The sequence below is a fragment of the Anopheles arabiensis genome, chromosome 2 (assembly GCF_016920715.1).
Source record: "Anopheles arabiensis isolate DONGOLA chromosome 2, AaraD3, whole genome shotgun sequence".
In the NCBI taxonomy this organism is placed as follows: domain Eukaryota; kingdom Metazoa; phylum Arthropoda; class Insecta; order Diptera; family Culicidae; genus Anopheles; species Anopheles arabiensis.
In genome coordinates, this window is record NC_053517.1 from 85,831,322 (window position 1) to 85,851,873 (window position 20,552).

Here is a 20,552-nt window from a genome sequence, read left to right on the forward strand (position 1 = left end):
CACTGTTAAAGGCTAAAATGAATGAAAAATTAAAAATCAACCTTAAATGTTGAAAATGATCGCACCTAAGCTGCACAATGCTGTTGCTATTTGCCACAAAAGCGACACTACCAGCCAATGAACCAACGAGATACGAGATGCCTATCAATGCAGTCCTCCGTTCGGAAGGTGCATCACGAATACTGACTGGGCAGGGTAATTGATGGAGAAATGGTAACCCTCCCCGAGCGGTGTGCCTCCAACAATAACGACACGGGTTCCGTGGTTTGATTTCTTTATTATGGTTGTCGGTTGAGGGTTTGGCCCTACCGAGAAGTGGTCCCAATACTCCGCGCCACGGCACGATTGTTATCATTATCATCTTGGACAGATTGATGCTTTTGCTCGTGGTCGTGGACTGCTCGGGTGTGCGCGGGATCTTTCCACTGATTTGACGCTCTATTGCTTATTTCCGGATCTTGTTTCGATAAGGGCCTTGTCCCTGTTGTTACCTTGCTTTAGTAGCACGCCCTGCCCATCCGGAGGAGGTTATTTTTGGATGCACGGGGAGACATTTGCCTGTTGAGAGAAATTCAGTGCAAGTGATCCAATAAAAAAACATGAACATGATGAAGATAGTGGTGTTGAGATGTATTGTTTTTTTTGTGTGTGTACAAATAATATTCCTGTATTTGATTTATAATTTTGCTTAGGTTATTGTTGGTTATCACATTTTCTTGACAAGGGATTGACTTTCACCTTTCCCGCCGTCAGGCTGAAAGTAACACGCGTGCAAGCAATGTACATTGTTGTACTATTATCTCGAGAAAAAGCAACAGACTCGACGGTAGACGTACGGTAGACAACAATGAACTTGAGGAGGGAGGGTGGTATCGCAAAAACGTGAAATTATGCAGATGAGGGTTGCTTGGCCGCCTTCACCTACATCGCCGGAATGATGTTTGTGTACAGATTTCCTTTTTTCTTAAACATTGTGTGAATCAGAATTTCGTTTCAAAGAGTTTCGGAAATGTGAGCAAGCGAGCACTCTCGTCATAATCAAACGTCGGTTTATTAAAACTGCATGGATATACTGAACGAAAAAGACTAGGAAAAATTTCCCTTATCTCGGATGGGGATTCTTTACGAGGATAAGGGAGTTTAGAAAGAGGCTAAACAATTCTTAACGTTTACGAAAACCTTATACAGTCCTTAAAGTCGCGGAGCTTCATTCACGGTTTGGAAGACTAAAGATCACCGGCTAATTCCGAAACCGACAAAAAAAGGAAACACCATTCGCATTTGGAGCAATCCGGAGTCAAAGCCGGAGTTGGAAAGAGTCGGAGCATTCCCAGTGATGGCCTATGCAATGTACTTCAGATGATTCAGGACATTGGACGATTGCAATTCGATCCTAATAGGATGTATTGGAAAATGATTGGAAACTTGCGATGAGAAACGTACTAATCGTTGCAAAAAAAAAAAATTGATAGCATTCTTGCTCGAGAGAAACGTGAATAATTTAAGTAAAGGGGTTTTATGAGAATGTTTAAGCAACAAATGAAATTTACTTGGCAAAAGCCATTTTCTATACATATGTTACATACGTTTGTCGTAACAGCAAAGTAGTTCCTAGTAGAAAATTCTCCCTCTCCCCCCACCTACCGCTTTGAAAACCAAAGTGGGATTGGGTTCGGAGATTCGAATCCCCTTTATGATTAGAATTCTAAGTTCCAAATACTACGTAGCATTAGTATTTTTAAACACTAATCCGAACGATTCCCATCAGTTTTAAGTAGTACTTATCGAACCTGCTTTCCGGAGTTGAACTGGAATCGTCTCTTGTCTTTTTTTTATAAACTTTATCGCCTCTTTTATGGATCCATACAAGGCATGAACCCATACCGAACATGGTTCTAGGTCGTACGACTTCACAATTTTTACCACAAGGCCATTATCCGCATACAACATTGGTCCATTGCTGACTGTTAATTGGCAGAGAAGTGATACGAGCTTACACATAATTAGATAACATCATTAAACGCTGAACAAAGTGGAGCGATTTAATAAAAACATAGGGATGGAAATTTGCAAATTTGATCAAAGAAAAACATAAAGGCCGGGCTACATTGATCGTACTCCTGAGTGTAATTTTTGTGAACGCGTACGCCATCTAGCGGCGGCGGGTCGAAGCTAGAGGCTGGTATAATTTATCTGTCAAAAAGTGTTTTGGGTCCAGGAGGCTATAATTTTACCCAATGATGGAAAGATGTTGGAAGATGGGGAAAAATGTTGCCTAGCGCTTTGTATGAATGACGATTTATCCATCAACAACAATTAACGGCCTATTTTGTTGCAATTTATGGACGTTTATAAACATTTCATACGGCATACAAGTAGCCTGCTCGAAACATGATGAGACACCAAGTATGAATAATTTTGACACATAAATTATACCGACATCTAGCTTGCGCTGGTCGTCGCCAGATGCGCTAGTGAAAATAAAAATTACACTTGCGAGTACGACCAATGTAGCCCGGCCTTAAAAATGCACACTTCATATAAAAATATGTAATAAAACTAATACTGATAGCCTGTTCCTTGAACAGAAGAACGTATTTATGATTAGTAGCTCTTCTTAAAGTCACAGTGGCAAAATTTACCCGGCAACGTGAAATTTACGTAAAACTGGTCCATTCGAAACATCGAACACCAAAAACAAACAATCAACCCTCAAGGTAATCAGCCTTCATTCCAGCCCTGAACGTTTTATGACGCACGCATCTCACCAGTGTGACCAGATTATTTTGGCAGTTTTCGGTAGGCTCATCAAAATTTTATCGGTAGTTTTCGGTAGGTTAAAACTCGAAACTTAACTCGAGTTAAAAGAAGTGAAAGCGAAAGAAGTGTTGAAAGGATGAAGGGGAGGGGTTACTAATGCGCAAGATGAAAGTTCCATTTCAAAAGAATATGCATCCTTTACCTAGGATACGGATTAGATTTGGTTCAGCGGTTACACAAATGAAGGTCTTTCTGAAGTGTTGATCTGAAAATTGTACTAGGACTTAGGTCAATTCTAAGCCAAAGAAGGACTAAGATGCACATTTTCTTCTCAATGGTGGCAAGTTCTTTTTCTCGGGCCTCCACGCGACCTTAGAGCCGCTGCCCAAGTGCCACAAATCCACTAAACGACCACTAAACGGCTTCTAAACGACTCAAGTTCTCTACCTAAACGGAATATAGAAAGACTTCGTATAGCAGGCGGCAAACGACTCATGCATTCTAAAAATAGCGAAAAAGCTGGTGGCGCTTTCTGTTGGTGGGATACCCCAACCAGTTGAGCTTCATCGCTTGGAGGAGAGCTTTCTCATTTCCTCTGTACTGTTGTATGGTTTCGCATTGAAGTTATGCATCGCTAGAACTAGAACGGGGATACGATTGTTTAAATACTAAACTCCAATGGAAACCACCACCACTGTAGCAAGTGAGATTTGAGTAATGGTCGTTGGTGTTGATACCCACGTATCTGACCACACGACCATTCATATAGATTTTTGCTCAGAAAGTTAGAAGGATATATAGGTCATAAGATGAAATTTGTCGAAACACATTGCAAGAAAAGGATAGCAATATAATGATGAGTTGTAATACGCCATCTATTGATCAAACCAATGAAGCTGTGAAGCTTTCATTTTTTTCCTATAGATATTCAATTTTCCAGTAGTTTAAGCTTAATCTGTGGCGCTTGGGTGCAGTGCTCCATTGGATACGATTTTATCATACGTGCTGTCATTTGATTTTCGCTGGATTATTTACACTGATTTGATTGTTTGGCTGAGTTTTACAGTTCAATGATTAAAAAATTGAGATTTTTTCCTTCAAACCCTAGATATACATATACATCGGTATTTCTGGTCACTTTGCCCACAAGGCAAGGAGCTTTTTGGCGGCCACCGTCGCAAAACCGTCGCAAAACGTCAAAACTGGCGTCGCATGTACTGCAAACCGACGTCGCCAGCGAGCGAAACTCGCAACGATTTCGAGGCGCTGGCGACGGTCGTTTTTGACGTTTTGCGACGGTTATTGACCTTTCGAGCGAGCTTTTGCCCTGCGGGCCAGTGTGGCCAGATTATATTGGCAGATTTCAGCAGGAGCACTGTTGATAACGCAACCATTTAAACTTCGTTTCTATGACCAAAAATACACCCTCAATTCTATGACCACCTACCCGGGTAGGTCATACATTTTGTATGGGAGTTTGCATTTCTGAATGGTAAATTGATCATATCTTCTGTTTTAATAATTGAAACAACTTCAAATTTTCAGGAAAGCAGCATAAAACTATGTTCTCTCCAGTATTAAAACATAGGAATTTCCCAAATTATTTTTCATATACAGGCGGTCCTCAAGATACACCTGACTTCAAGCTTCCTTGAAAATTTGAAGTTATTTCAATAACTAAAACAGAAGATATGATCAATTTACCACGCAAAAGAGCAATTTCTCATACAAAATGTATGACCTACCCGGGTAGGTGGTCATAAAGATGGGGGTGTATTTTGTTAAGAATAAGCAATGTTTTGCTGTTTGGGTTCGACAGTACTGGCGTACGGTAGTATATAAGCGATCGAAAATTGTGAACTTGTACAGTTGCGTCTCAGGAATAAAAGAACATCGAAGCTTGGTCGTTATTCTTTTTGTTCAAAGTTCGTCGCGTTCATTTCTCTCGGTTGATGGTTTGCTTTTCGTCGTTGTTTTAGCATATTTTTGGTCATAGAAACAAAGGTTAAATGCAAAGTGAGTTGATATATCAGGTGGGCTTATCCAGTGCAATTTGACGTCTAAAAACGAAAATAGGAAGAAACCCTGGTTTGACAGTTAGATGCATAACAAACTGGATGCTTTGATGATGTTTTTATGTACTCACTACTAACTTTATCCAAAATTTTCACAATTTTACTCGATATTTGAGATATTTCGATGGTCTGTTGAACAGGAGCAAAGGAAATATGCACTGGCACTCTGATAAATTCCTCACTTTTAGAATAAATTCATATTTGGTTCGCTTGGTACACTTCTCCTTGCTCGCTGACTGAACGGATTCAATAATCGTTTCCTATATATCAGATTTTGCTAGGGAACTGTGTTGTTGTTATCCAGTAATCTTCAGATCATCATTTTAATTAAAGAACTGGCCGTCGCGAAGGTGTTTTGGCTTCTGTATTTGTGCTACGCCTGAGCAAAACCACATACAATTTCTGCGAGATTTTGTTTAAATTTCAAGGCATACTAGATTTTGTTATGGAGCAAACCGTCAAATTGTGTGTCGATGTATTGGTGAGAAAAAACACCATAAGCCCACCTGATATATACACTCACTTTGGTTAAATGGTTGCGTTTTCAACAAAGCTACTGCTGAAATCTGCCAATATAATCTGGCCACATTGGCCCGCAGGGCAAAAGCTCGCTCGAAAGGTCAATAACCGTCGCAAAACGTCAAAAACGACCGTCGCCAGCGCCTCGAAATCGTTGCGAGTTTCGCTCGCTGGCGACGTCGGTTTGCAGTACATGCGACGCCAGTTTTGACGTTTTGCGACGGTTTTGCGACGGTGGCCGCCAAAAAGCTCGCCTGACCTGCGGACCAGTGTGGCCAGATTATATTGGCAGATATCGGCAGGAGCACTGTTGAGAACGCACCCATTTAAATTTTATCAATTATTTTACGGTTTAATTTCTTTTTCCCTACTAGCAAAGATAATGAAAAAGTGTGCGTCTTTTATAAATAATGTATGTGGTTTGAAGCAAGATTGTGTGAAGCTATGAATTGAAATGTGCTTTTATTTGCAATAAAAATGATAAAATATTTATAAACCAAGTTTAATGTGTTAAAGTTTTTCTTTTGATTTGGGTACACCAAGTCCGTATGAAGGGAAGCGCACAGCGCGCTAAGAAAGAAACGAGTGGGAGGGGGTTTCAGTCCAGCGCAGCGCAACTCGCTGGAATCAAGTGGGGTACCAATCCAGCGCAGCGCAAGCCGAAGGAAACGGAAAGGAAGGGATATGAGGAAAATACAATGAAACAGCGCGAGCGAGCGTTCTTTTCAGTGAGAGCGCCTCGTGCATTTTAAAGACATGCAATAGAGCGCATTCTTTCCGTGGTAGCGCCCCATCCGCCATTTTTAATTTTTAGCCCAAAACAACGGACTTCGGATCCGATCTTGGGCCGGACCCCCACCGTGTGTTTCTATAGAAGTATACTTACCCCTCGCCTGAAAATTTCATTCTCTTTGTCTGTGAGCGTTTCTAAATACACCGAGAAAGCACCTGAGAAAATATCTGACAGCATGCATTGACAGCGACTGACAGCATTTTCGGTGAGAGAAATCTCCTCGGCATGCAAAGAACGATGAAGCTGAGAAAAAAATAAATTGGCAGTTTATGGCGAACGATCAATTATAGTTTGCATTTTTGCCGTCTAATAATCGTAAGAATACAGTGGAGCGCCGTTTATCCGGGCTTCTCGGGACTTAACCTCACCCGGATAAGCGAATAACACGGATAATGAGTCAAATGATATATTTTATCACCAATTCCTGGTTATTTTTTGGAAATTTTTCTTATTTTTTGATAAAAATAACCCTGTTTTTACTAATTTCATGTTTTTCCAAGGAGAATATTTAAAATTTGCCATGCATTATAGTGTTTTTGTTATGACAATGTGCTCTTATAACCGCTTTTTCAAATATGCTCCTCATAACGCAATGTCACTTTTGTATTGAACTGTCATTTCTCAACAGCACGGATAAACGGAAAGCCGGATAAAAGGTACCCGGATAAACGGCGCTCCACTGTAGTTTTAGGGCGGTCATCTGCTAATCGGTAGGCATATAAAAAATCGGTAGTAATACAGATAAATCGGTATTTCTGGTCACTCTGTCTGTCACTCGTATTGAACTTTATTTTTATCACTTCAATTTTCGTACAATTCCTTCGTCAGCTGCGAGGATAACTCGCATCGCGTAAATTGAATTCCCCTGTACGTGCAGGGGACAAACTCAGCTGCAGGTAACATTTGCCGTTTGCCGGCAACATTTCCAAGCCTCCCTAACGATTAGCGCTCATTGCAGTTGTATTCGGTCGCTCCGGCACCATGGTGGTGACGAAAGATACGTTCCTGCCGACGGAGGAAGAACTTACGGTACCGGAGATCAACCTATCCGGACCAGCGCTCCGTGCCGGCGCCTTCCATCTGGGCAAGTACTGTGAGGCGCAAAACAATGTAAGTGGTCCCCGGAAGGCCAACAATCGGCCACAACCCTTCGTCCGAAGGGAAGAGGAGTCAGAATATTTCCTGCTTGTTTTGTTATATAATGGTGCTCAATCCATAACATAACCTGACGTTCCGTCCGTCGGTGTTGTTTACGTTTCGGCAGGAGTTTATGTTATGCCGCCAGGAGCTGGACGATCCGCGGGCCTGCGTGAACGAGGGCAAAGCGGTCACTAACTGTGCGTTCGAGTTCTTCCGGAAGCTAAAGAAGACCTGTGCCCAGGAGTTTACGCAGTATGCTAACTGTCTCGACAAAAGCAGTGGCGATTTGAATTTCAAGCAGTGAGTGAAGAGTGTGTGCCAAATTACAAATGCATTTCTAAAAAAACATGTTCCAATGTATTGCAGCTGCCGCAAAACGCAGGGCGTATACGACAAGTGCGTCCTGGACAACATGGATCTGGAGCGTCCCGATTATGGATATTTCTGCCGCGCCAAGGTTCACGCCACGGAACGTCCGCCGCCACCGAAGAAAGAAAAGGCAGTGTACCCGGACGCAACGCCGGGACTGCCGGAGGATTATCCACGGCCCGAGGCCAAATACGGTTCCCGTTTCCACTGGCTCAACTAGGGGTGGGGTGGGAGCGCGTGGAAGAAGGGGTTCTACACGGTACGGTTTAGCTGAAATGGTTCTAGGCAAAGCGGCGACGAGAGCTCGCTGAACGTTGTTTGAGTGTAGATAAGGAACGAGAGAGAGAGAGAGAGAGAGAGAGAGAGGGAGAAGCTCCAGCCCGCACGCATGAGGGTGTAGAAAACAGCACACTCAACACCATAATCGACCATCGGATGAATCGTTTCTTTAGCTACAGTAAAAATCATTGCTTAAAACAACTAACTATGCTGAAGGGATTGATTGTGTGGCGAAAGAATGACGCATGCGGCATGGGATGGGATGGGGATTCCTTCTGTAGTATGGTCGACATTAAATATTTAGCAACCAGTTAGGATGAAAAGGCACAAAAACAGACAGCTTTGGAAAGAAAATTGCTCCCTTAATGAATGGGAATTACAGAGAATTTAATTAATTAATCATATTAGATATTGGATTGATTCTCCATAGACCATCCCACATGTTGGTCTCATTCAATTCGTAACAGTCTTTGGAATAGAAACCCTTTGCTAGACTGCTGGCTCTCTTTAGCAGAAGTGATGAACCATCTGTATTTGTACTATCTGCTGGGAGTGATGAATTTCCGTTACGATAAAGCGAAAGAATCGTTTACCAGCAGCAAGACGATGACCGCACTCAAAGTGGTGCTTCATATAGTTATTCCAAATTCGGTGCTGTTGGTAATTTCGCTCATAGGAACAACGGGTATACTACTTACCATACCGTCCGTACAGGTGGTAGCGTTTGCCATGCGCGTCCTCTGGACGCTGCTGACGATGAACATTACCATACTGCTGAACTATTACTTTACCGGTACAAAGCAATGTGCACTGCTAACCGAATGTGTGGCATGCTTACGAGAAGCGAAAAGCGAAAGTGCAGCTGAAGGTGCTCAAAACAGTCCATTTCGTGGTTCAAAGGTCGTGCTGGGCGTGTTCCTGCTGCACTACATCAACTACGAGCTAAACCAGTACACGTACGTGCTGCTGTACGATGAAAAGTGGCCCGAGCTTATGTTCTACATCATCTTTTACTACCTGGAGATGGTAACGGTCATGAATGCACTGTACTTTTCCACCGTGCTCGATATCGTGCATCGAACGGGGCAGCTGGATAGCGATCGGCTGTCCAGGTGTTTGCAACGAAACGCCACGAGCGAGCCGTCCGAGCTTGATGATCCGTACTGGTGGCGTACGATCGAACATTTTTATCATCGTGTGCTGACGCTACATCGAAGACGGGCGAAATATTGCCGTGCGTTTCAGCTGCAGCTGGTGGCGATTGCACTGAACACGTTCATTGCTTCGTTTGTGATATTTTACGTCAATTTGAACATAATCTTGATGCATACGCACGATAACTGGCTGGAAAAGTACAAGCGGGTGACGGAGTGTTTGGGATTCTTTCCGCAGCTGTGTGCACTGCTGCTGATTTGTCGCAATGCTGATAGGGTTGAGAGTGAGGTAAGGCTTAACGTTTTCTTCTGTGTACCGGCGTGAAAGACGGGAACTGCTTTGCATTTCAGCAACGGTGCTTAATGCGCCTGGTTATTCAAGCTCAATCGAAGCTGACGAAAAGTGTAGCAAATATGGTACGGAGAGAGAGGATCTCTTACCTAAGAATGCAATTCTAATCATGGTTCTTGATTGTTTCAGCAACGTGGAGATGCTTTGAATGGCAGAATGGTTCTTCTTCAAAGTCAGATGAAAATGGCACCATACAATCTGTTTGATTTTGACCTTCAGTACTTCTTTGGAGTAAGTAAGCTGAACGGAAACCTATCTTCCCATTTACTAACATGCTTTCTATTCTAGATCGTGGCAGCGATTGTTACCTATCTGGTGGTATTGCTGCAGTTTCGAACAATCGAGTACAGCTGAAGTGTGGAAACAATAAAGCTCCTTCCGTTCAATGTACAGCTATAACGATTTATTCCTCTTTGCTTTCGTGCTATCTTCTATGAAACTGGATTGGTAGTGGTTTGTTTTAAAAGCACCGTGCTCGCCCTCTCATCGCTTTATCGCTTAGAACTTTTTCAACTTGGCCAGCTTGTTGTTGCGCTGCAGCGCCATTCGCCTTAGCTTTCGCCAGTACGCTTTCGTGTTTGGGTCCATCTCTTCTAGCGTAAGCGGTGCCCCGACGTGCATCTTCCACAACCAATCGGGATACTCCGAGTCGGGTTGCAGTTTGATATCCTCACCCTGTTTCAGTATGTTGCTGCCGCACACGTAATTTACCAGCCGGTTCGTATCGGTTTCGACCGGAATGACCTTCTTCTCCACTACCGGCCCGAGCTTGCCGAGCTTTTTCTTTTTTGACCCACCGAGAGCACCTGCGGACACACAAAACACGTGAATGAGAGAAAGCCGGAACGTGCTACCCTTTTGGGTACATACCACCGGCCTTTGGTGTTGCATAAGTTCGCGCTACGGTCAGCTGTAGAAAGCTGCGTCGAAACAGTGGAACCAAACTGCCGATGAGGGAGCTCATTTTGTTTGAGAGTTTGCTCGGCTAGAAAACTATTTACGAACGTTAAACTATAAGTTTAAGCTATTTTTTCTACTACAAACGTGTTTCCCGTGCACCAGGGCCGGTATTGTTTTGATATTTTCGCTCGTGTGTTGTTTTCGTTTTAGTTGTCAATATGCCAAGGTTTCCATACAAAGATGGTTGAAGTTGGATGCACGAGGTGAATGGAGGTAATTTTTGGGATATTTTTTTCTCGATTTAATTATAAAAAATGCTCATTTTTGTTTAATATTCCTTCAAACTGCCTCCTTTATTTGTATAGGTATAGAATATTGCAATATGTTCGCATTTAGCCCTTCAGATCGGATTCGTTATGCACTGTGCACCGTCGGTTTTAAAATATAGATATCACATAGGAACGTACATCGATTTAAAAAGTTTTGTAAAATCTGCAAATGGCAAGGAATGTGTGCTCTGTTTTGATCAAACATTAGTCACGCTGCTTCTTGGGGCACAGCACACTATCGTCCTCAGTTGAGACGACCTTGGCCGGCTCCACCAGCAGATGATCGTACTGTCCGTCGCGGTGTGTTTGTTCCGGGCCCTTGAGGGCATACTTTTCGATAAAAGCTTCAACGATGGTTCGCTCAAGCACGGAAAACTCCAGCGTTGCGTGCCACGTGACGAGTGCAAAAGGACGGTCCTTGTTGGGTAGCTGGGAAGGTGTTATCACATGCCGATACAGGCAATCCTTCACAATGTGCTTCAATTCATCTACCTAGAAAGGAAGAATGTTTGGAAACCCAATTCATTGGTTGTTTTTTGAATCGTGATTCTTTTCCGTGGTAGCCCTCCCCTCACCTGTTGCTTGTTTGCACATGGATGATAGAGAGCAATTACTGCGCCATGCTCGCTGTTGTGCAGCCATCGCTGCGGAGGAACGTATCTGTGAAAATGATCACAAATTAACTATCAATACGCTGGATACGATTACACAGCTGAGTAAACAACTTACCGGTACTCCCCATACCTCGGCCAGAGCGGACGATGCGTTCCACTGAAAGAGAGAAAACAAGGTACAGCATTCATGGATCGTTTCCTACCAGTCACCACCACAAGTCTCTGGCATCGAACTTACTAGGAAGGAATCCTTTCCGCATATTCTATGCTACTGTTCATGCACTTATGGTTGGCCACGTACGCAGCCGGCACATTGCGCTCGGTGATAACAGCGTCCATATTGTAATCGCCCTTGTAGTCTGCCTTTGGCTCCAGGCACATGTACACCGTAGAGTGCGTCACATTGTACGGGTCGAAATCTATTGCCAGACCGTGCTTTGCGTCATCACAATCCGCATTCTCGATTCCCATCATAATGCGCGATGGGGACTTTTTCTCTTTGGCAATGTCGACCTCCGGGAGTGCATTATCGACGGGTTTCATCGTTTCGCCAGCCTCCAGGGCAAGTGCTTTCGGTGCGTTGGGAAACCATGCTCCATTCCAGTCTGCGATGGAAATGAATTAGCAAAAGCGTTCAGTAAAGAAGATCGAATTGCGATGATGTTCTGGCGGCGAGTGGTGGTTTAATACCTTCTCCTGCTTGGACGGAAAGTAACAGCGTAAGAACTAATGCTAGCCACCTTAACATACTTTTGCTACGTGATCTTATAACTAAAAAAGTAAAAATCACTGCGGAAATTCTTTGCGAACGAAAACAGCTGCTAGCAAGAATTATTGTGTTGTTGTCATCCGCTATCGGGCCTGCGTGTCACCAAAACGTTCAGGGCGCTACAGGTGGTTTGGATTGATCTTTATCTTTGATTCACTTGGGCCTTACTAAAGAAAACCAATGCGGTTTCGTAAAAACACGAAAACCCTCGTTATGATAATTTGAAACCGTAATACAGAGCGTTTTTCTCTGTTATCCGAACAAGAGCGTAAGCAATTTGCAAAAAAAACAATAACAAATTGCGAGCACTGATTTGACACTTGATTTTGTTAGGTTTACTGCATAAGGTTGATTTCTCATGGTCAGATTCAGCATGAAAACATCGATTCCGATACCGATTCCGCTTCTAGATCCCATTCCGGGAGTTATGCTGGAGCAAATGTGGAATCGATAATAATTTTGAATCTGATACTGGAACCAGGTCCGATTTTGAAACCGAGTCTGGAATCACTTCCGGAGTCAATTTTGCCAACTTTTTCAGGAATTATGGTCTGGAATCGATTCCGACCAACACAACTTTTTCCATCACTTGTTAAAACTAGTGATGGGTAAAGTTGGCAAAAATCCGGAGTCCATTTCGATCCGACTCCGATAATTTCGGAATCGACTTTAGAAGGTAGGTTCACCCAGCATTTTCCGGAGTCGTTCTGTATTGTCTAGAATCGCCCGGATTCGTCCGGAGTCGTTCGGAGTTGTTTGGAGCCAGATCCGGAGTCACCCGGAGTCGGAGCCGTTCGGAGTCGGAGTCGTCCGGAGTTGTACGGAGTCGGAATCGGAGTCGTCCTAAGTCGGAGTCGTTGGTAGTCGAAGTCGTTCGGAGTCGTACGGAGTCGTCCGGAGTTGTCCGGAGTCGGCCAGAATCGTTGGTAGTCGGAGTCATCCGGAATCGTTCGAAATCGTTCGAACTCGTCGGAGTCGTCAGGAATCGGTTGAAGTCGAAGTTGTCCGAAGTCGGCCATCGAAATAAAGGCATGTATATGAAAAAACAAAAAAACTCAACGAAATGAAATGTCTGATCACAAGCACATCCAGGCTCCTGTAGACTCTGACCAATTCCGATTCCGGTCGACTCCGATCGACTATGGACGACTTCGATCGACTCCAGCCATCTCCAGACGACTCCGACTCCGAACGACTCTGGAGGACTCCGATTCTAAATGAATCCGGGTGACTCCGACTCCGAATGAATCTGGGCGACTCTGAACGTCTTCGGGCGACTTCGACTCCGGGCGGAACTAGTGGTTCGTATTTTACCGGAATCATAAGTTAACCTAATTGAGACGAGATAAAGTGATTATTCTGCAGGTTAAACATGTTGTAGATTATACCGTTCTCTAGAGTATGTGCATGGGAAGGTTCAAATCGTCCAAACATAAAGCAGGAACAAAACACTAAAAATAATTAATTACACTTACAAGTTTGCTTTTTTTTTAATTTGAAAGCAATGTTTCATAAAAGTTCTAATAGAACTTACCATTTAAAGAAAGGGACCCAGTTTTAAATTGCCCCTACCAAATGCGTTATTGCAGTGCACTCGCTTTGGTTAAGCGCTACACCTTTTTTTGCTTTGGTTAAGAAAGCCGTTCCATCGTGCCACCAATTCAACCCCATTCAGGCACGATCAAATTGAAATTGAACTATGAAAAGAAGATGGTCGCACAAATTGCCAACCGCTCACCCGTTCGTTCCACACGTTGCGTGGAAAATGGAACCACAACGTGTACGCTCAGCACAGTTGCAGGGCTGGAGTAATTTGAACTGAACGGGAAATGTGTTTTCTGTCCTAGTGAATGGTTGATTGTGCAAGAGGATGGGGGTGTGTGTGTGTGAGAGTGTTTTTGTGTCTCCTCTCCCTTGTGACAGTCTGTAAATTGAAGCATGTTTCGCTATGGTTCCTCCCCTCCCCTTAAATATGTTTGTAGACAATTTTCTTTCAATCGAGCACGTGGCTATCAACCGGCACAAAGGGGGAGCAGTTTTGGGGCAAATTTTTAGCACACCGTTATGAATGGAATTCCCACACGGATTTTACCGGGCCATCCTAATGGTTGTTAGTGTGAAGTAGAAATGTGCATGTTTTTTTTCGGTGCTAGAACTCCCATTTTGCAAAGGCTTTTACGTACAAAAAGATACAAATTGTGTTTGGCATAGCTTGTGTGCTTGCAAACGCATAGTAATTGGAAGGGGTTGGTGCAAAACCATTCGTTGATTGTAAATGATTGCATTAAATTTAATGTAATCATCAGTGATTGAAGGTATAGGAAATGTGTTCAACATTTGTTATTCTGGGACTGTTTTTGAGTTAAAAATTGTGTTTATTTAACTCTATTTAATTTAATTATAGTTTGTTCTTAAATTTTGTGCTGTCACTTCAGCAGGATTTTAAACACTAGTAACCCGCTGGAGGTGCACGATTGAACAATGAAATTCATCAAATTGTTACTGAGGTGTGGGATAGCGAATCAATGCCTTGTCGGCCTGGATGCCTGGTATCTCGACATCATCTATTCCATATACAAGAAAGGAGCCAGGTTGGACTGCAACAAATACAGGGGTACTAGGGTGTTGAATACTAAAATATCTAAAATATTCTCCCTTATTCTTCAGGATCGTCTTGTCCCGCACGTCGAAGAGATAGTCGGAAACGATCGAAGAGGATTCCGAAACGGAAAATGAACCACCGACCAGATCTTCATCAGGCGGCAGATCTTGGAGAAGATGGCTGAATACAGAGATGACACATACCATATCTTCATTGACTTCAAGGCCGCATATGATAGCATAGCCAGCGATAGTGCGGCTCTCCTATGTAGCAGAAGCTTACCAAGGGATCGAGCAAGCGGCAGAGAACCTCGGATTGCAGATAAACGAAGCAAATACCAAACTGATGGTGGCAACATCAGCGGCCCTACCAATAAATAATCCAAACCTACGGTGGCGTGACGTACAGATAGGTGAACGCACTTTTGAAGTCGTCCCACAATTCACCTATCTTGGGTCAAAGGTCAGCAGCGTCAATAGCATGAAAGCTGAGTTGCGCGTAAGGATGCTGGCTGCCAACCGGTCTTTCTACAGCCTGAAAAATCAGTTCACCTCAAAGAACCTGTCGCGACGTACGAGTCTGGGACTATATAGCACATATGCAGTACCGGTGGGACTATATAGCACCTATGCAGTACTCACATACGCTTCTGAGACATGGACACTGTCCAAATCTGACGAAACCCTCTTAGTCGCGTTCGAGAGGAAGATGCTCAGAAAGATACTGTGTGTCCCGTATGTGTGGAAGGACAATGGAGGAGCCGCTATAATGACGAGCTATACGAGATGTACGGCGACCTCACTGTTGTACAGCGCATAAAGCTTGCTAGGCTCCGGTGGGCTGGTCATGTTGTACGCATGGAAACGGACGACCCAGCCCGTAAAGTCTTTTTAGGCCGTCCGCAAGAACAGAGGAGGCTTAGTAGGCCCAAATTGAGGTTGCAAGATGGCGTGGAGACGTCCACCATTAAGGCCGGGATAACACTCCTGAGACAGGCCAAGACCGCAAAGCGGTTTTAGCGCCGGATAAGTAAGTAAGTAACCCACTGCCAAGCTTAATACATTGCCCGGTCTCAGAGGAAGCAAATAGTGCAAATTTCGTACCGGAGCACCAAACAACAAAATGAAATAATTAATTTATTGCACTTAAACGACCTCCTACCACGAAGTATGCAGTGGTCTGTATCTGTATGTGTGTGTGTGTGCGCCTTATTTTTCCTTCACAGCGCACTGCACTTACCACTAGCTGCACCTTGTTGACGGGCCTCATTAATGGTAAATCTCGGCTACTCTTTTTCCCTTTACCAGGCGTAATGAAATCATAACCCTACCGGAACGCAAACCATCCAACGAATGTTGTGAAGATTTTCACATTAAGTACCAGCATTCGGTGCTCCCGTAAGCTGGCAGTCCGCCGGGTTAACCTTCCAGGAACGTGTACGATTTTCCCCACCATGCAGGGTGGAAGATTGCTGAAGGAAGGGGAAAATTCCACTGGCGACGTAAATTCCGTCCTGCTCTCTTCTCTCTTCAACCAGCGTGTACAGAGACGGGCATGCAATAGCTTACGGTCGGGAATAATTTCCTTCTCACCATTTTTTACATTACTGTCTGCCGTGCCGTGTGCACTGTCGGTCGGTATGGCGGTGGGCCATCCCATCCAAACCAACCTAACCACCCAGCCAGTCAGTCAGCCAGCCAGCAGAGGCAGTAATCTGATTAAAAAGTATTCACCCGCCATCGTAAACTTTTCATTCCGGTCGTGGTCGTGCGACGTGCGTTTGGGATGTCTGCGCCCATCACGAACAGGGAAAAGATCAGCTAGACACGCCAGCTAGAAGAATGTTTCCGGGGGCCGGAAGAAAATCATTTGCTGAAAGTGAAAGTAGAAAAAAAGGGCTGTACATAATGAAAGTACCAGTCGCGAACATAACGAAAGGGGAAATCACGAGGAGGGCTTTAAGTTGCTTCCTTCTTGATTCTCGCGAGACTTAAATGATGGTTAAAATATTCGCGGAATTCAACGCTTACCTTTCAGGCAAGCATTCCGGGGCAACGGTCGCGGTAAAAATAAAATTAAAAATACAAAAAAGCTTTCCTTCTTCAGTTGTCATTGTGAAAAAATGAGTGAACAAAGAGGAGAGTAAAAACGGTGGAAAGTTTTCCGATGCCTGCGGCCACATAATTTGACTGGTCCGGTCAAAACTGGCTCCCTTCCGGTGGGTGCCTTTTTGTGTGTGCTGTGGATGGTGTTTTATCGGTGCGTTTGTGATGATCCTTTTTGTGCGCGAATCAAGGGCTGAACGTTGGAGCGTTTTGGAATTGTTCGGAATAAATTAGGCGGAAAACGTGTGGGATAAATGATTATCTTCCTGCCAGTGATGGTGTTAGCTGATTGCTGATCTTTGATCGTAAATTTGTGCGTTTCTTGGAAGGTGTGCAAAGGGGCCCATTGAACGTAACGAGCAATTAGAAAACAAATTTAAATGGCATTAAAGAAAAGGCTCACAGAAACGATCGTTTGATGGTTATCTTAAGAGTGGGGTTTATTCAATAAGAATATTTATCGGAAATTGATATTCAAATCCAAGACTTTCATTGCATGAAATACAATATTATGTAGCAATTTATAGTCAAGCATTTAATAAAATAATGTTTTTTTTTCACATTTGCTCAGTGCACTGTCAAGATTTTGAATTTACTTTTCTAGTTTTGCCAATAGATGGCGCACACATCCGTTAGTACGACACAAAAGCTTAACGTTTAGTAATTCATTAGTAATTGACCAATATAAACGATCAGAAACTGGAGCTTGAACTTGATGTTGAATTATTTAAGTCTGGAGAACCTCCTACAAGATCTTCAAAGAAGTAAAATTAGTCAAGATAAGTGAAATATTTTCTTGGCCCCGTATGTGTGGAAGGACAATGGAGGAGCCGCTATAATGACCAGCAATACGAGATGTACGGCGACCTCACTGTTGTACAGCGCATAAAGCTCGCCAGGCTCCGGTGGGCTGGCCATGTTGTACGCATGGAAACGGACGACCCAGCCCGTAAAGTCTTTTTAGGCCGTCCACAAGGACAAAGGAGGCGTGTAGGCCCAAATTGAGGTGGCAAGATGGCGTGGCATTAAGGCCGGGATAACGGACTGGCAGACGAAGGCGCGAAACCGTGAGCGGTTTCGGACACTCCTGAGGCAGGCCAAAACCGCAAAGCGGTTGTAGCGCCGGATAAGTAAGTAAGTAAGTGAAATGTAGGTAAAAAAAGATAGCAAAAACTGCAAATAAATGACAAAGAGTAAATAATAGTATCGTCAACCCATGTTGATCTTGGAAATTACCGCCAACTCATGCCGGTCTTGGGTCTGATCCAGAATCCTTATCCGTCAGGCCACAGGTCCTGAACTCATACCAGTTCCCGAATGGATCTTGAACCTAAATCGGTTCTACAATATCCTAATAACAAAGACCAGTACCTTGACCTATCCTCATGAAAGAGCGGATGGTGGACATGTTCCAGTTCAGGCTCCCAAACAGTACCTATTCCAATCAAGTATCTGATTCCGTTACAGTGGAATGTACAATTTAACCATTTCAGCAGCCAGGAGGAAACAAACGTATGCGCAGTGGCGGATCAAGGGTATCGGGGGCCCTAGGCGGAACGATGAGTTGAGGCCTCTGTAAATGGTAAATGTTGTTGGTGGGGGGGGGGGGTAGCGGCAATAAAGTTGCTGTTGGGAGATTGAACAGTATCATCATCGATCATCAGTCGCAAACTCTTCAATTTTTGCTGCCGGGGGGGGGTGCAAGTGATTCAGCGGGACCCCCTTCGCAAATCAAATCCTTCGCAAATCATCTGTCGCAAACTCTAAAAATTTTGCTGACGGGGGGGGGTGCAAATGTTTCGCCAACCTCGGGGCCCCATCGGCCATCCTTCCGGGGGCCCTTGTCGCTAGTACTCTGTCCATACGGCATACTATAGAATGGCGATCTACGGGGCCCCTAAATCGGCGGGGCCCCAGGCGACCGCCTAGTCCGCCTACCGATAGATCCGCCGCTGCGTATGCGTTAATCCTTAAAAATGCTATCGACTCAGAACTTACAGCGGGATACTAACAAATAATTGATATAATCTACTAAGTATTATTAATTTGGCATCCTTTACAGGATTAAGGAAACACAATAAAAAAAATTAAATTCATCACTCTCACTCATAATTTACGTCAAATTTCTGAATCGCCGCGAGCTAATTACATGCCTGCCACGTGCATGGCAACTGCGGTCGAATGGCCATTTTATTACCTTCCCGACACATCACATCATTGCCTTTGCCCGACAGTGCAAGCAGTACTGGAAATGCAAAAAAAAAAAACAACAAAAAAAAAAAACAGAAAATGCAAAGATTGTAGTCATCAAAAATTAATGAGTTGTATCTATGTCAGCAGCACGGTGAACGGTGATGGTCATCGTGTTGGTACGGCGTATAATGCGGCGAAGCATCTCATATTCCACATTTTACCCGCAGTCCTGCCAGCATGAATCGTAGTAACAAAAGAATGTGGAGGAAAGGCTACGGACTACGGAAAGGGTCGGCCAGGGCAGCCTGACTAATTACCGTTTTCGAGGCAAGTCTTTAGACTCTTCTGCTCCTCTCCTCCGAGGTTGGTGGACGGTCGTCCTCAAAAGATGGCCCTCGTCATCGATTTTCGGGCCCGGGACGCGACACAATGGCTTTCGGTCGCTTTCGACCGGCCGGTCGGATGTGGCTCATCATGCCAAACCGGAAGCCAAAATGACCGAACCGATTCGACCGAGTGCGGCAGTGCATACGGGCTAATTAATCCTTTGACGGTGGCGATGTGACGCATGACGCGGTAGGGTATAAGGGGGAGGTTTTAATTTTCATAACCAGACACTGTGGGCCGTACAGTTTGGGAAATGAGTGAGCCTTTGGAGGTTTGGGAAGGATGGAGTGGAATGCATGAAATCAAATCATTTAAAAACGGATACAACCGGACGGATGTCACATAACGGGCTACGGTTTGGATTATCGGACAGTTCCCTTTTGAAGTGATATTTGATCAGACTGGCCATCACTGGCACGTGGTAATTAGATTTTGAGCTACATGGTCCGCTTTGTTTCACGCACAGTGGGGAAAATGGGGGAAAACATTTGGTTCCAAAATCACGTTTCTGACCGAAAATTGATGGGATTGGGCTTGTTGTTTAGGATAAGTTTGATTGGAAGCTCGATAGTTATGGAGATGTTGGAGATAGAAAAGTAGATTGGAGATGGGTATAAACAGTAATATTTCCCATTCAAACTCAATTGGTAGCTTAATTTTCAGTCAATTGGGATATTGATTTCATTACAAACATAGCTCCTTCAATATTACTAACTACTACTAGCGCCATCTATCGGGAATTTAAGAGCTGCATTGCATACTTTAGATGCATCTCATCTCATTCCGCTTTAAAATTAAATCAAAATATCAAAATTGATAAAAAAAATCTAAGATAATAAGATCGTACTACCAATTAATTGAAAATATAAATAAATATAACTTTAAATAAAATTAACGTGGGAAAACTAAACTAATTCATATACAAAACAGTACCTTTCACAATATTCAATGCATCAAAGGTTGAAGATCATGTGGCAAAAATTCATTTCAGACTTTAAAGCTTTATACACATATTGCCCACATATATCTACACACTACCCATCATGCTGGTACATGGCTGTACTGAGCTTAAAACGCTACCCTGCCCTCCTACACGATATGTAATAATGCTACAGCGTTTGATTGGAATCGATTTCGGATCGAAAGCCTGCAGGCACGTTAAAGCGACGGAGATGATGATGGCCCCCTTTCACGATATGCGTCTATCATGCA

At 43.8% G+C, this 20,552-nt stretch overlaps 4 protein-coding genes across 5 annotated transcripts; 2 read left to right on the forward strand and 2 right to left on the reverse strand.

Annotated features, from left to right (window-relative positions):
- Window positions 1–6,907: 6,907 nt before the first annotated feature.
- LOC120895182 (NADH dehydrogenase [ubiquinone] 1 alpha subcomplex subunit 8) lies at window positions 6,908–8,137 on the forward strand. Its single transcript, XM_040298292.1, has 4 exons — window positions 6,908–7,043; window positions 7,106–7,257; window positions 7,412–7,587; window positions 7,654–8,137. The coding sequence occupies exons 2-4, from the start codon at window positions 7,129–7,131 to the stop codon at window positions 7,874–7,876; spliced, it is 528 nt and encodes a 175-aa protein (XP_040154226.1). The 5' UTR covers window positions 6,908–7,043; window positions 7,106–7,128; the 3' UTR covers window positions 7,877–8,137.
- A 122-nt stretch (window positions 8,138–8,259) lies between these two features.
- Window positions 8,260–9,833, forward strand: LOC120895180. Of its 2 annotated transcripts, XM_040298290.1 has the most exons (3): window positions 8,260–9,506; window positions 9,571–9,672; window positions 9,730–9,833. In XM_040298290.1, the coding sequence occupies exon 1, from the start codon at window positions 8,455–8,457 to the stop codon at window positions 9,412–9,414; it is 960 nt and encodes a 319-aa protein (XP_040154224.1). In that variant the 5' UTR covers window positions 8,260–8,454; the 3' UTR covers window positions 9,415–9,506; window positions 9,571–9,672; window positions 9,730–9,833. The 2 variants fall into 2 exon arrangements, with proteins under 2 accessions (XP_040154224.1, XP_040154223.1); XM_040298289.1 differs by having other exon boundaries at window positions 8,260–9,672.
- Window positions 9,823–10,553, reverse strand: LOC120895183 (39S ribosomal protein L54, mitochondrial). The gene is made up of 2 exons (XM_040298294.1): window positions 10,312–10,553; window positions 9,823–10,247 (listed from the first exon to the last, which is right to left on the reverse strand). Exons 1-2 carry the CDS (start codon window positions 10,403–10,405, stop codon window positions 9,940–9,942), a joined length of 402 nt encoding a protein of 133 aa, XP_040154228.1. The 5' UTR covers window positions 10,406–10,553; the 3' UTR covers window positions 9,823–9,939.
- A 115-nt stretch (window positions 10,554–10,668) lies between these two features.
- Window positions 10,669–12,353, reverse strand: LOC120895181. The gene is made up of 5 exons (XM_040298291.1): window positions 11,975–12,353; window positions 11,523–11,889; window positions 11,400–11,441; window positions 11,246–11,330; window positions 10,669–11,162 (listed from the first exon to the last, which is right to left on the reverse strand). The coding sequence occupies exons 1-5, from the start codon at window positions 12,030–12,032 to the stop codon at window positions 10,875–10,877; spliced, it is 840 nt and encodes a 279-aa protein (XP_040154225.1). The 5' UTR covers window positions 12,033–12,353; the 3' UTR covers window positions 10,669–10,874.
- Between the last annotated feature and the right edge of the window lie 8,199 nt (window positions 12,354–20,552).